Source organism: Ceraceosorus guamensis (genome assembly GCF_003144195.1).
Source record: "Ceraceosorus guamensis strain MCA 4658 unplaced genomic scaffold IE81scaffold_6, whole genome shotgun sequence".
Lineage (NCBI taxonomy): Eukaryota > Fungi > Basidiomycota > Exobasidiomycetes > Ceraceosorales > Ceraceosoraceae > Ceraceosorus > Ceraceosorus guamensis.
Window position 1 is genome coordinate 68,595 of NW_020290001.1, and position 12,849 is coordinate 81,443.

At 56.8% G+C, this 12,849-nt stretch overlaps 2 protein-coding genes across 2 annotated transcripts; both read left to right on the top strand.

The window, feature by feature from the left end:
- The first annotated feature begins 463 nt into the window (after positions 1 to 463).
- Positions 464 to 5,347, top strand: IE81DRAFT_206814 (hypothetical protein). The gene is made up of 4 exons (XM_025510941.1): positions 464 to 1,244; positions 1,333 to 1,725; positions 1,792 to 5,123; positions 5,196 to 5,347. Exons 1-4 carry the CDS (start codon positions 692 to 694, stop codon positions 5,226 to 5,228), a joined length of 4,311 nt encoding a protein of 1,436 aa, XP_025372332.1. The 5' UTR covers positions 464 to 691; the 3' UTR covers positions 5,229 to 5,347.
- Positions 5,348 to 6,841: 1,494 nt separating this feature from the next.
- On the top strand, positions 6,842 to 11,969 carry IE81DRAFT_320343 (hypothetical protein). Its single transcript, XM_025512996.1, has 4 exons — positions 6,842 to 7,480; positions 7,826 to 8,389; positions 8,465 to 8,785; positions 8,873 to 11,969. The coding sequence occupies exons 1-4, from the start codon at positions 7,301 to 7,303 to the stop codon at positions 11,786 to 11,788; spliced, it is 3,981 nt and encodes a 1,326-aa protein (XP_025372333.1). The 5' UTR covers positions 6,842 to 7,300; the 3' UTR covers positions 11,789 to 11,969.
- Positions 11,970 to 12,849: the final 880 nt, after the last annotated feature.

Here is a 12,849-nt window from a genome sequence, read left to right on the forward strand (position 1 = left end):
CGTGACTGAATCTGTGAATATGGAGCTAAAGCGTGCACACTGATCGCGCACACGCGCTCCTTCGTGTACGAGCCTCCCGTCCGTCCCCTTTTCGTCTCAATGAACTACCCAGATGAAGAGGTGGCAGACCATTGCAGATCTTTAGTCGTCCACTCCTCACGTCTCTCTCTTGCCCGCATCCTACTCAGGCTCAGACCGCGCTTTCTTTTGCTTCTCAAGACAGATTCAGGCTGACGGCGGAGAGCGACACGTACATACGTCGTACGTGCGTAGCGCCGAGTCCTGCGCTGGCGGGGCGATTAGAGGCTGAAAGACGCGGCGGAGCAGTTGCTACAAGGTACGCGGCACGACGACCATCCATCCTCGCGCCGATCGACATCTTGACTGCGCCGCCGCTTTCGGACTAGGTGCCTGACCTGATACTTAGTCGCACTCGTCTTGCCGACACGCTGCCTGCGAATATCACCAGCGTGGAATCGGAGACTGCAGCATCGCAGCGGTCGTGCTATTGGCGCTCGAAACCCAAGCTGCAACGTCTGCGGCGAGCGGCGCAGGACAGCGCGATCTTTGGCTTCGTGGTCACCATTCAAGGACGACGCTCAAGGATTCGATCCGAGCCTTTTGGCCTTCCTTCACATTGCCCCAAATTCTCAAGTCTCCAATTGCTGAGCCTACACTCTTGCTGTCAAACATGCCAACGCTATTCTCACGCCGACAGCGGCCTGCTGGCAGCGAGCTAGGCGCACTTCGTTTCGGCAACGGGATCTCTTCCAGCGACTTGCTTGCTCGAGCTGCTTCACCAAGCGATCAAGACGCCCGCCCACTGCCTGATGTGCCTGGTCATGATGACCTTCCCGCAACGTATCAACCAGACTACCGTACTCCCGCCTCCGGTCCTTCGATGACCGAATTCGGAGCTGCACGGTCTCAGGTCTCCAAAAGCCCCTATATGACTGCCTCATTTGGGAAGCGGTCAGAGGATCGCTTCGGGTCTTCTAGCCTTCAGGCACCTGCTCGCAAGCCCAATCGCTCTGGCACGCTGCCTTTAGTGCCTTTGACAGCCACCACTCCAGTCACTCTTGGAGTCGCTAGTCCAACGAAGGGTCCGGGATCCGTGTATGCTGTGCAGGAGCAGGTAGAGCCCTACACATATGGATATGCTCACGAAGGTTGGGACACTCAGCTCGATGCTGCCCAAGTTGCAGACCTGATAACTGCATGTGGCGACCAGATTCGTCGCAGAGGTGAGCGATTGGCCTGACTATGAGCATTGACGTAGCGTGGATCATATTCTCAACAGAAGCGCTTTCACTTTGGTCTCGCTTCTTGCAGGTATCGATTCGCCCCTCATCTTCTCATCCATGGCGCTAGACGTGTCGCCGAGCAATACGGGTTCTCTGATCAAAAGCTATCTGGCGGGTCTGAATGACTCAGATCGTAATGCGTCGCAGACCACCATCACTGGTCGCCCGGACGGCACTGCGCAGCCAGAATCGCTGCCCTCGGGATTCTTGGACGAAATACGGTTTGCTAACCCCCACGACCTCGCTACTGTCATCAAATGGGCGATGGCACGAATGGGTCGCATCTTCGCTGTGCCTGTACCCACTCCTGCGAAGGGAGGGCCTGGGAGGAAAGGCGAGCTGGAGGAGGAAACAATCGTCGTGCAGCAGCGCGGCTTCCTCGAGCTAGAGCACTACATGGCTTGGCGCGAGGAAGAGAGGAGTGAGTACCGCACATGTCAGATCACTTGCAACCTTCTGATGACCCATGCACACGGACCCCATTTAGATCGCAACTATCCTCCGACTGCCTTTTCCGCTTTCATCGACCTTCTGACCGATTCATCAGCCTCTCTGCTTCTCACCACGCTATTTTCTTTGCTCTCTTCAACCTCCTCATACAGCCACAAGAACGGCATGACACCGTCCAAGATCTCGCGCATCTTTGGTGCGCTAATCTTCGGCTTGCCTGAGGACGATACGTTTGAGCGCACATACGATTCATATGTGCGGGCGGGCAACGCCACGGAGCATCTTCTGCACGCATACATCCGGGACATCAGCACGATGGAGGCATTGCCCGTGAGGCTAGCAGACCACATCAAAGGATACCCCAAGATGCTCTCTACTGAGCTTAATCACCCGGCTAGACACGTACAAGGCGTACCTATTACGCAGGTGGAGCGTCAGGTACGGCTCTACAGTGCTGACCTCGTCCAGACCGCCGGTGAGATTGACCTGACAAACGACTCGGAGGAATGGGCTGCGTGCTGTAGCGACAGCGACTACCATGGCCAGCATCCGCAACTCTCGGATCGCTTCCGCAAACTCGTCAACCTTCGAGGAGGCACGGGTCAAGGGCGAAAAGGGGAGGTCAACACGATTGGTAGGAGCGCGTCTCAAATTTTGCGAGCAGGAGACTTGGAATTTGAGGCTTACGAATCCGTGTCTGCAAAAGACTGGGGTGACTTCATGCTCGATGGCTTTGCTGCACCTGATCAATCGAAGCTGGCCTTTGATCTTCGCGAGAGCGAGCGCAAAGCCCGACACAAGCGGCAATCGATGGCCTGGGACAAGTTCGAAGAGCAAGGCTTTGTCGCTACGGACGATGGCCTCCGCGAAGTCCTTAGCTTTGACGACGGGCTGAAAGAGGACATGCGAAAGTGGCCCTCGCAGCGCGCTGAACTGATGGAGCAATTGCGAAACCAGGTCAAAAAGCTGCCGCCCTTTCCTTACGACACGACACCAGTCTGTGTGGCGAGCCCTTCGCGCGATGGGTCGGAGCACTCTGGACAGTGGCAAGAGTATCCGATTTCTCGGATGGACGATCTCTTTGCTGAATGCTGGGCCGACTACTGCTTGGGTAGTGGCTGGAGCAACAGGGACGAGCTGACACACCGGAACGCCAATTTCGTGGTGGTACAGTACAAGAGCCGTCCAGCGCCATGGACAGTAGGCAAGGGTGCGTCGTCAGCGTCGGCCTCCCTGCCGACAAGTGTCAGCGTTCGCGATCACAACGAGTTTGGCGAGGCGATCCAAGCCGACGACCGCACGGATGCTGCTTGGTTTGTCGTGCAGGAAATTGTGCCATCTCAATACCGCAGCGACCTGGACGCTGCTGGTCGTCTCAAGCGACGGAGCAAAGCTTACGTTCGGAAGTTCAACGTCTTCAAGCGCATGTGGAAAGACAGATCGGAAGAGTCTTTGCCGTACAATCCGAATGATCCATTCCGCCCGGGTGTCGGGGGCATGACGAAACAACTTCGACTGCCTGATCCTGCCGCAACATCCAGAGCATTCGATATAGAACGATCAACCACCTACACGACGGTCAGAACACGCGACCAACGTCGCGCGGATGCTGGCGTAGTGCCGAATGCTAGCTACGATCGGTCTTCGCCTTTGCCCTCAGGGGCGGTCACGCCAAGCAATGAGGAGCCCGCCGCAGGTCGTCTTCTCAACCACCTGCGTTCGCGTACTAGGCGAGGCAGGTCAGGCCATGAGAATTCCTACGGAGATGAAGAAGGCGTGGCACCTGCCGTTCCGCCAAAGCACGGTGCAACCTTGCCTGCCGCTATGCGACCAGTTGAAAACCAGGCGAGGGCATCGGATGTGTCAAACGGCCTCGTCCGAAAATCCTCGTGGTCATCGGCGGACTTTGAGACGCGCAGTGTGCATGACCCGGATATGGCTGCCTTGAATTTTAGCGATGGGCCACCGAGTGGGGGGCGTGTGAGAAATGCTCTCCGGCGTGATCCGCGCCGCGAAAGCAAAGACGATTCTTGGTTGGATGTAATGGTCAAGGCCAACGAGTCACGGATGACTGGTCAAGATGCGCCTCCGCCCAGCAGCAAGCCCAAGGCAGCAGACGGCTCGACACCTTCACTAGGTCTTGGCGTCACACCCCTTCCGGCAAACTCCTCGCGTCCCGTGACCCTTCCTGTCCGCGATGCAAGTCTGCCAGGAGGCTCCAGCAGGTCTCCTGCGCACAACAGTACTCAGTTGCCTGCCAGTGCACCGGCACATGTCCAGGTCGCGCCTACTGTTGTCAGCCCTGGACCAGCATCTGCTGCCGCTGCGATCGCCGCTGCGGGCTGGTCCCGGGAGCCTGCTCGCAATGGCGTTCCTGCTCAGGATAGCGATGCCGACTTTTCACTTCCCTACCTGCAGCCCAATGCGCGCGACGGTCTATTGACGGAGGTGCAGGCTACGACTCGTAGCCCTGAACGCTCTTCGCAGTTGACATCACCACGATCTGCCGGTGTCAAAGCGACGCCGTCTGCTTCTCCCACTGCGAAGTCCTCCAGCACGTCGGCAGCCCATGGCGAGCCGCATCTAGCACGCCGCTCGCCTCCTTTGGATCGGATGGAAGTCGATGGTGCAGATGACACTCGTGAGAGCACTCGATCCGTCATTCCCGCGATGCCCGGACCTGATGCGAGTCCCGCTGAGAAGGAACGAGTTCGTCAAGCTCGCATTGATGCGGCAAAGGAGCGCGCACGCGAGCTGCGAGCAGGACTGCAAAGTGTGGACGTTCGAAAAGCCAACGCGCCTCAGAGCCCCCAGAAATCCGTATCGCCAGCGACAACACCTAACGCGCGGCCTCGTGTGGATCCGTTCAGCAAGAATCCGACGGCAGGTCGCGTGTCTGCTATTGCTTCAAAGTTTGGAGGGCCTGGCAAGGCAGGTATTGCTTCTCCAACCAACTCGGAAGGCACCCAACGCTCCCCGGCCAAGCTTCCCTTCCCAGGCTCTGCCATCTCCAGTCCTGATCCCTCGCCAAGCAAGAAGCCAACCGGAGCAAATGGCTTCGCTGCTTTCACGAATGCGCCTCAGTCGCCGTCAGTAGCTGCAGCCGCGCTTGTCAATGATGACGCTGACGAGACCGAGTCGGCCGCTGGGCGTCGTTCTGAGGATAGCGCTGGCGCAACCGATACAGACTCCATCTACCCTGATGAGTCCGCATCCCGATATGTTCGTGACGACAACGAGCGCCCTCTGCGTCTCTACAATGAGCATGAGAACGCTGAAGAACTTGAAAATGCAGAAGCAGAGGATCATGTCATGGCCCTGCGAGCACGGTATCAACCGGGAATGCCTCTAGACAATGTGGCCGAAGAGGTGAGTGGCGCGGAGAGCGGAATTTCTTTCATAATCCACTGAAAGCCTTCTTTGTTTGCCTTTGTGAACCAGTCCGAGTCTATGCTCAGTGGCTCCAACTTCTGATTACTTGCAACGCCCCGCACGCCTTTCATCACAAGACGGCCTTCAGCGTGAAGTATTTATCGGACTGGCATTGTCGTTGGAAAGCACTCTGCTCTTCATCCCACTGTACTACTACCACTTGCATGCCCCTCTTACCTCCGCGCCTGTCCCTCTGGATACACACGACCGCATGACCCACCCTCCTTTATTGTCACCTTTGGCCCTCACATCGTTTCGCCATCTTCATTATTGGCTCCTATCAAGACCCGCATTTCAAGTGTCTCTTACACCTTTTGCAGAACGCATGCTTTACTCTAGTGTTTTTGATGCAGTGCGCTTCCTGCACAGAAGAAGAAGAGAGGCATTTAAACACGCTGCATCCGATACCTAGGATGGCCTGGAGCAAGGTCACGGTTGCGGATTCCTGGCAATGCTTCTTGTCGCGCTTTCAGCTGTGTGTGCCTGATGAAGCGGGGGAGCGACGCTTTGGTGACGTTCACGATCCTTGTCAGCCAGAAGAGAAAGTTTGGCAGTTTTGAGTATGTACTACCAGGCACGACGACGCAAATGTAAAGGGCAAGTCACGCCCCGCACGAGTTCTGCATGAATCATGGCAACATTCACATGTGATTTGGCGTGTAAATACCACGACTCGCACCGCGCGCAGGGTCACCTTTGCAAAGTCAACTTCGAAACTTGCTGCACCGCAAGCGCTCACTCGAGTTTGGATCCGAATTAAGAGCGTGATCGAGCAGCGGTGGGGGGCAAACCTTGGATGGCGAAAATTGCGGAGTGCACATGCGCGCCTGCAGATGTGCTCCCATCGGGCACTAGAGCCGTACAAATCACATCTGCCCTCCGCGCGGAAGTTGTGATCAGCATGCGTGTGAGTGCGTTAGCTCAATCACTGCTGCTGCATGCCACTCAAGGCTATAAAATGCCACGAGGGCCAGAAGTCGCTTTTCACTTGTTGCTGCTGCTCCCTCGTGACGAACGTGAATCGTGAATGAATGGCTTGGTGTGCCGCGAGCGTTTTATTGAGAGCAAGGAGCGGTTTCAAGCGGGAATGACAAAAGAGGACCGCTCAGGGTGCAAACGGTGCTTGTGCTCGAGTAGTCGGAAGAGTCGCAGGTGGGCAAGCGGAGGAGGCTTTCGATGCTCGGACCCATTCACATTCACATTTGGTGATTCGCATTGGGTGCTTCCTTTGCTGGCTGCATGGCTCTTGGTTCGCTCCTCAAACTCCGCTGCCCAGCAGTCAAGGGAAGGTCGGAGCGCGTGCGTGCCCAGTTAATCGTGCGCGTGGATCCGAGCTGCTGGAGCTAGCGGACAGGAGAGCGGGGCAAGTAGGCAGGCAGGCAGGCAGGCAGGCAGGCAGGCAGCTTCGACAGGGCCGGGATCGGTGCAGTGGGGATGCAGCTGTGCAGCAGCAAGCATGGTGTGAGAATAGAATACTTACGTGACCGCTTTGCTGCGCTCCAGGCGCAAATGAGTGCCGGTACTGTACGCATTGACTCGCGACAGGTGCAGATGACAGGCCCCTCTTGATCTGCCTTTCTGGCCTTCGCACTCCGGAGGCGGATGCAGCTACAGTCACGAGTAGCAGGACGGCAGCGCAGCGCCGCATCAGCACACGAGGCCCAGGTTTCCCATGTCTGGCCAGAGTCTTATGACAGCAAGGCAGCAAGCAGCGAGCGAGCGATCAATATTGATTCACGTTGTCATTGATAGATAGTTGGCAGAGTCCCACCAGATTTCTGCCGCCCAACAGTCCAGCTTTCTGTCCATCCATCTCCCTCCTGCCTGCCTGCATTCCCACTCTTCACTCCGACCGTTCCTCAAGTTGGGCCATCCAAACGTCGTCCGGCCGCCATCCATCTCCGTCACACTTCATCCCACACTAATTTCTCGATTTGTCACTGTTCCAACGTCTCTATCCTCACACCCTGCGGATACGGCTCCGCCGCGCCTTCCGGTTCGCTGTCTCTAAGATCTCAAAGGATTCCTCGCGGGCGCTTCTCTGAGCGGTCACTACCAATCGATATAAATTGCACGACACCCTCGAGCACTACGTCGTGCCCTGCGCAACGGAGATGTCGGTCTCTGAGAGCGCGAGCAGCACCTGGGGCCGCAACAGCAAGAGACGCGGAGATGCCAATCTTGGCGAGCAGCTGGAATCGGCTGGGCAAGGGTTTGCATCGCTTCTTCGTGCAGCTTCGCGCAAGTCGAGCGAGAGTTTGAGGAGCGTCAAGAGTGCTGCTAGTAGACGAAAGGTGAGTAGCGGTACTGTGCTCAGGTCTCCTCGACTTAGATGGGCTTTGGCACTTGTGATCCTAAAATGGGCGTGGAGCGGGCTTCAGGCAAGCGGAGATGCCGCCGCCGTGGCTGCTTCACTCCCTATTCACACCGATGCGAGGATCGATCCGCTTCCCTCATTCGCATTCGGCCCCTCTCGTTTGTGCTTGGCGTCCCGCGGCTACACCGCAGCCCGAGAACTACGAACATTGCTTCCCATTCCGTGGTGCGGGCAGCCGATGCGTACCACATCTGATCATGCTTGCACACACATTCTCATCCGCATGTGCTGACGCCCCTGCGATCATTGCCACCTTCATCAGGGCTCGCAAAGCGAAGGGACAAGTTCAAGGCCAAGCAGTCGCACAACTGCCTACTCAGATGCGCCCCCTGTGCCCCGCATGACACACTACGAGAAGCCAATGCCTTCCACGCCTAATGCTCGCCCCCGTGGCCAAAGCACGTCTTCTTACCGTTCGGGACGAAGTGAGAACGCGACTCCGACCCAAGAAAACGACAGGAACGAATATGACGCGCCACGCAGATCAGAAAATCGAAGACGCGAAAACGGCAGCATGGATCGGAATCGCGATAGCGCCAGGACGCCAACCAATGGACATGTGGACGAGGATGAAGTACCACCCATGGCTAGCGAGCGTTTCTACGGCGTCGGTTCCGCCGGCAATTCCATGACTTCGCTCAGCAAATCACTCAGGCGAGGCGTGCCATCGAGCAAAAAGGGTGGCAACTCGAGCCAAGCGAGCCTTGGCCAGATGTCAACTGGACTTCGTCCTGTAAACGAAGGCAGGTCCACGGACGATGATTACCAGTTTTCGACCAGCAAAGGTGATGGCAACACAATCGCTCAGCTGTATGCCGTATTTGGGGTGCGTTACTAAGCCGTTCGTATCTCGGGGCGAGTATGACTGACTTTTTGCGCCTTTTGCACACATTTAATGCAGCTGCCAAAAGACCCGTCCGTGTGGACCCTTGCAGAAGAGGATTGCGTCGCGGGCGTCCAGCACATAGACGGAGCCGTTGGTCGCTTCTGGCGTCCTGAAGTCCTAGGCTGCTCTATCTGTCCAGCACCTTCCGAAGTGCTCGCTCGTGCTTCCATGAGCACGGATCGAGCCGACAAGAAAGACAAGGACAGTTCCAACAAATTTGAAGGCCGCAATGCTGATGGTCGCAAGCCGCAAAATCCCAAGTTCATCGAGATGGCCGACGGGCGCGGAGGTGTAGAGCGCGCAGAGACCGCGCGGGTGTTGAGCAAAGCTCTGAAGGTGCGTACAGCAGTAGTATGCGTTCTTGCGAGCGCCAGGCGACGCTGGGAGCACGACGCCAGCTCACATCGCAGCTTTGCCTAACAGCTATCCTTCACTCGAGAAATCGAAGTTATCTCTGGTCAGGCCAACTTCCCTCCATCTGCGACCTCGCACAGCTTTTCGTTCTCAGTGCCGACGATCACGTCCTCTGGAGAAGTCCTGGAAGTGCAAGGAAGCGGCGCAGATGGGCGCAAAGCAGCAGGGTCGGTAGGCGTTTCTGTTGGAAAGGCTAGCGCAGCAAGCGCAGTTGGTGAAGGTTATGGTCTCGAGCGAGGTTCGGGCGCTTCAAATGCTGCCGGTGGCTTTGGTGACAGCCCCGCCCCCGCGACCTTCTACGGTGTCGTTCTGACTGTGTGGAGTGCCGCTGACGAGCGACGCACACGAACGATCAAGCGCGAGCTGACTCGTGCAGCACGACAGCGCAATGGTGCCTCCAAGAACACCAAGCGTGGCAACGGCTGGACCGGTCAGGAGGGCGATGGCCCTCTTGGCGAGGAAGGCGCCGCGGATGAGGAAGGTCAAGGAGACGGGTACTCCTTCCTTCCTGCGCACAACACCTTCTTCATGCCTTACGCGATCTGCATCGTTTCTCGATACCCCATCTACGATCTGCTCGGTGATTGGAACAAGATGGCTTGGCACAAGTACAGTCGAAACATCGAGATGCACAATCAGCAAATGGCGACCATCCTGCGCCACCCGGCGCCCCGCCTCGGCGAGCAAATACGTATCGACAGTCCTACCAAGGAGTTGACGTTCATCTGCACGTTCCCGGGAGCACTCGAGTGGGGCACTGGCTTGATCGGCATCGACTTCACTTTCTGGCCCGTCTTCAAAACTTTGAGCCTAGACAACATCCTCTCGATCTGCGAAATCGCGCTTTCCCCAAATGGTCGCATCCTCTTCCACTCTCGGCATCCCGCACTTCTCGGCTTGAGCGTGGAGGCTATCAAGCACCTCGTTGAGTTGCGGGGCTGGCGCGGCGTTGCACATCAGAATTGTCACGCTCGAGACGTCCGCATCTACCTAGAGGATCCCGGTTCTTGGATCATCGCCATCAACAGCGAGCTACGCAGTCTATTCACACCTGCTTCAGAAGTCTGTGTCGTCGATCTCGACATGAACTATGTGAAATGTAGCCGACCTCCGAAAGATGCGCCTAGCCAAGGCAAGGTGCGGGAGAAGCGCCGCCGTAAGCTCGCTACAGGCATCAACATCAATCTTGGCGACTACTCGCCACCAAGACAATACATCGAAGCCTACCCAGGCGGGCGATTTAGACCGCTCAGCAAAATCACTTTGCGCGAGCGCAATTCTGCCTACGAGCAGCTCGAGCAACCTTCGTGGTTCCGACAAGGCGCTGTCATCACTGCCTTCGACCTGGCGCTGCAAGATTTGTCAAAGAGCACGTTTCTGCAAAAGGTCCTCAAGAATAGGGCCGCCAAGGCGGGAGCTACATCAGAGGCCGAGTTGGCTGCCATCCTCGCTCTCCGGCGCAGGGCAAGCACCTTTGTTGATGCGCGTGACGGTCTAGAAAACAAGATCGGCAGGTTGAACAAGCGTCTGGCCTTCCTCATGAGCGAATCCGACATGTGGAAACAGCAATTCTCCAAGATCCAGCAGCTCGTAGATCGCCTCACCCGTGAAGCAAACGATCTGCGGAGCAAGGTGGATAAGGAACGTCGTGAGAGTCGACGACTCAGCTCAACGCTGGCCCAGAGAGATCTCGAGCAGGTGCAGATCAAGCTCAAGTTGAAAGAAACGGAAGACGCTCGCGAGGCTGCTCAAGTGGAGCTGCTCAAGATGCAAGGCGCCATGGACTCTCTGGAGTCTGAAAGAGAGGCGATGATGAACGAGATTCGAGCCGTCATCCAGGGAGCAGGTGGTGAAGAAGGCGACTTTGACTTCACTCGCTTTGACAATTATGGTCAGGGCCCCAACAAACTTCTGCGCCCCGACAGTCCTACGGGCTCTCAAGTCAGTCAGACGGCATCCCAGCAGGCCGAAAGTATCATGCGCCATCGCACAGCGGCAGAAGCACGCATCTCGGAAGGTCGACCGTCCAGGTCGCGGAACGGCCACGACACCAACAGACGGAGAAGTCTGTCGCAAGACGGAGGCGAGCGCTTAAGACGTCACTCACCCGCCTCGTCGCAGACTCATCACTTCCCAGACGACCAAATGAACCGCGAGATCCAAACGCGGACCAGCGTGGTGACTGATCAAATTTCGCGCATTCAGCAGCAGCTGGAGTCCACTCTCACACATCTCGAAGGTCGTCGCTCTGGCACTTACGAACGCGAGCGCGACCGTGGCGAGAGGCGCCGCGACCGCAGGACGTCGAATGCTTCCATTTCTAGCATGCGCTACGAATATGGCCTGCCCTCTTCCAGCGGTCATGGAGCGCGTGATGGAAATGAGAGCGACGCCACCCATGGTGGCCGTGCCGCTTCCTCCATTGGTGTAGGCGGCGGCGGCGGCATGATCACAGACGACGATACCAACGTCAGCGATGCCGACTACTCTGCCATGGATCTGGCTGCTCGCAAGCGTGAAAAGCGCGCGGCTCGTGCAGAGCGCAGGGAGCGTCGAGCTCAGGCCGCTGCCGCGCCTTCTGCTTACAAGCACTCGCCAAGTCTCACGAATTTGCGCCAGTCGATTAGCGGATCCACTGAAGGATCGAATGGCAATTCGACGAAGTCCCCTCAGGCAGGTCAACGTGCGCCGTCGAATCCCTGGAAGGAAGCAGCGGAAGCTGCGAAGAACACCGATCCTGCAGCACATGGAAACGCTTCGGGCAGCCCTACAAGCCCTGCGATCTCCACAACCCTACACACAGCCCCTGGTAGTCCCTCGTCGCCCAACGGCATCAATGGGGAGATCGTCCAGGGCGACAATGCCCGGGATGAATTGGCTAGTCCCAAAGTGCCGCAAAAGAGTGCAGCCCGCGCGCGGGCGTAAGCCGGCTTTCCAATCGATCAGCTTAGCAACACTGTTGCCAAAATGTTGTTGGCTTCCTCATCAACGCCTTTCGCTTTCTTGCGCTTTCTCCTTTACTGAACTACTTACTGTCCATCATCCAAGATTGCTATGAGATGTGTTCTTTGGCACGCAAGCCCGTGAATGAGATATATATCATCCGACGTTCGCTCTTAACCAGTGACCTCTATTTATGGCTGAGCTCCACGACCAGACGAAGGCCGCTCTCCCGTGCTGCCATCATTGCTTTATGGCGTGGTCTGAGCTGAAGAAGAACGTTGCAAAGACGACGGAGATGTGTCACATGCACAGACCTCATTAGAGGACCCTGATCCAAAATCGGGGATTCAAATCAAAAATCAAAAATACGAAAAAGCCTTTTTGCTGCGGCAAGACGAATCGGTGACGTGATCCACGCGCCGGCGGCGCGTCCAGTCTTTGAGAAACATACGCGGTTAACGTATGATACATGCGAACGAGTCTTGGAAGCGCGCGTGGCACTTGAGGATGGACGATTGATCGATCGCAGCGGGCAGCGCGGGTTCAGCGCGTATATATCGATTCACATTGGTACGCGTGACTGCATGGATGAGCTTTTTAATTATCTGCGCGGTTTGTCGCTCCGCAGCGCGCTAGCCGAGACTTGTGTGTGGGTTTGCTCGGCATCAGCAGCAATGTGCCAATGAGGCTGATGCGAGTCTGCCAGGCTCATGTCGCCATGCAGGCGCCAGGCGCTTTCATCTGCAGAATCACTAACGACTGACTGCATCTGCGCCGCTGGAATCATGTATTTGTTGACTGACGTGCTTGCTGTACGCCAAAGGGTTCTTTCTTCTCGACCTCGACACGCTCTGCCTGGATAGTCTGGCCTTGGCCAAGCCATTCGTTTCCCCCCTTCTCTCTCAGCTCTCTTTCCATTTGACACGCACCTGCTTCGGCCACGACAGGTCACATTCGCTTCCATTCAAGCACCTACCGTATCCATTTCGCGTCATTCGTTTCATTTGTCGCGTTGAAAAGCTAGCTTTCGGCATGACCCTTTC

Coding starts and splice junctions, on each gene's coding strand:
- IE81DRAFT_206814 (XM_025510941.1), top strand. CDS start 692: ATGCCAACGCTATTCTCACGCCGACAGCGGCCTGCTGGCAGCGAGCTA. Junction 1,245..1,332: donor CGACCAGATTCGTCGCAGAG/GTGAGCGATTGG, acceptor CGCTTCTTGCAG/GTATCGATTCGCCCCTCATC. Junction 5,124..5,195: donor TAGACAATGTGGCCGAAGAG/GTGAGTGGCGCG, acceptor TTTGTGAACCAG/TCCGAGTCTATGCTCAGTGG.
- IE81DRAFT_320343 (XM_025512996.1), top strand. CDS start 7,301: ATGTCGGTCTCTGAGAGCGCGAGCAGCACCTGGGGCCGCAACAGCAAG. Junction 7,481..7,825: donor GTGCTGCTAGTAGACGAAAG/GTGAGTAGCGGT, acceptor CACCTTCATCAG/GGCTCGCAAAGCGAAGGGAC. Junction 8,786..8,872: donor TGTTGAGCAAAGCTCTGAAG/GTGCGTACAGCA, acceptor TTTGCCTAACAG/CTATCCTTCACTCGAGAAAT.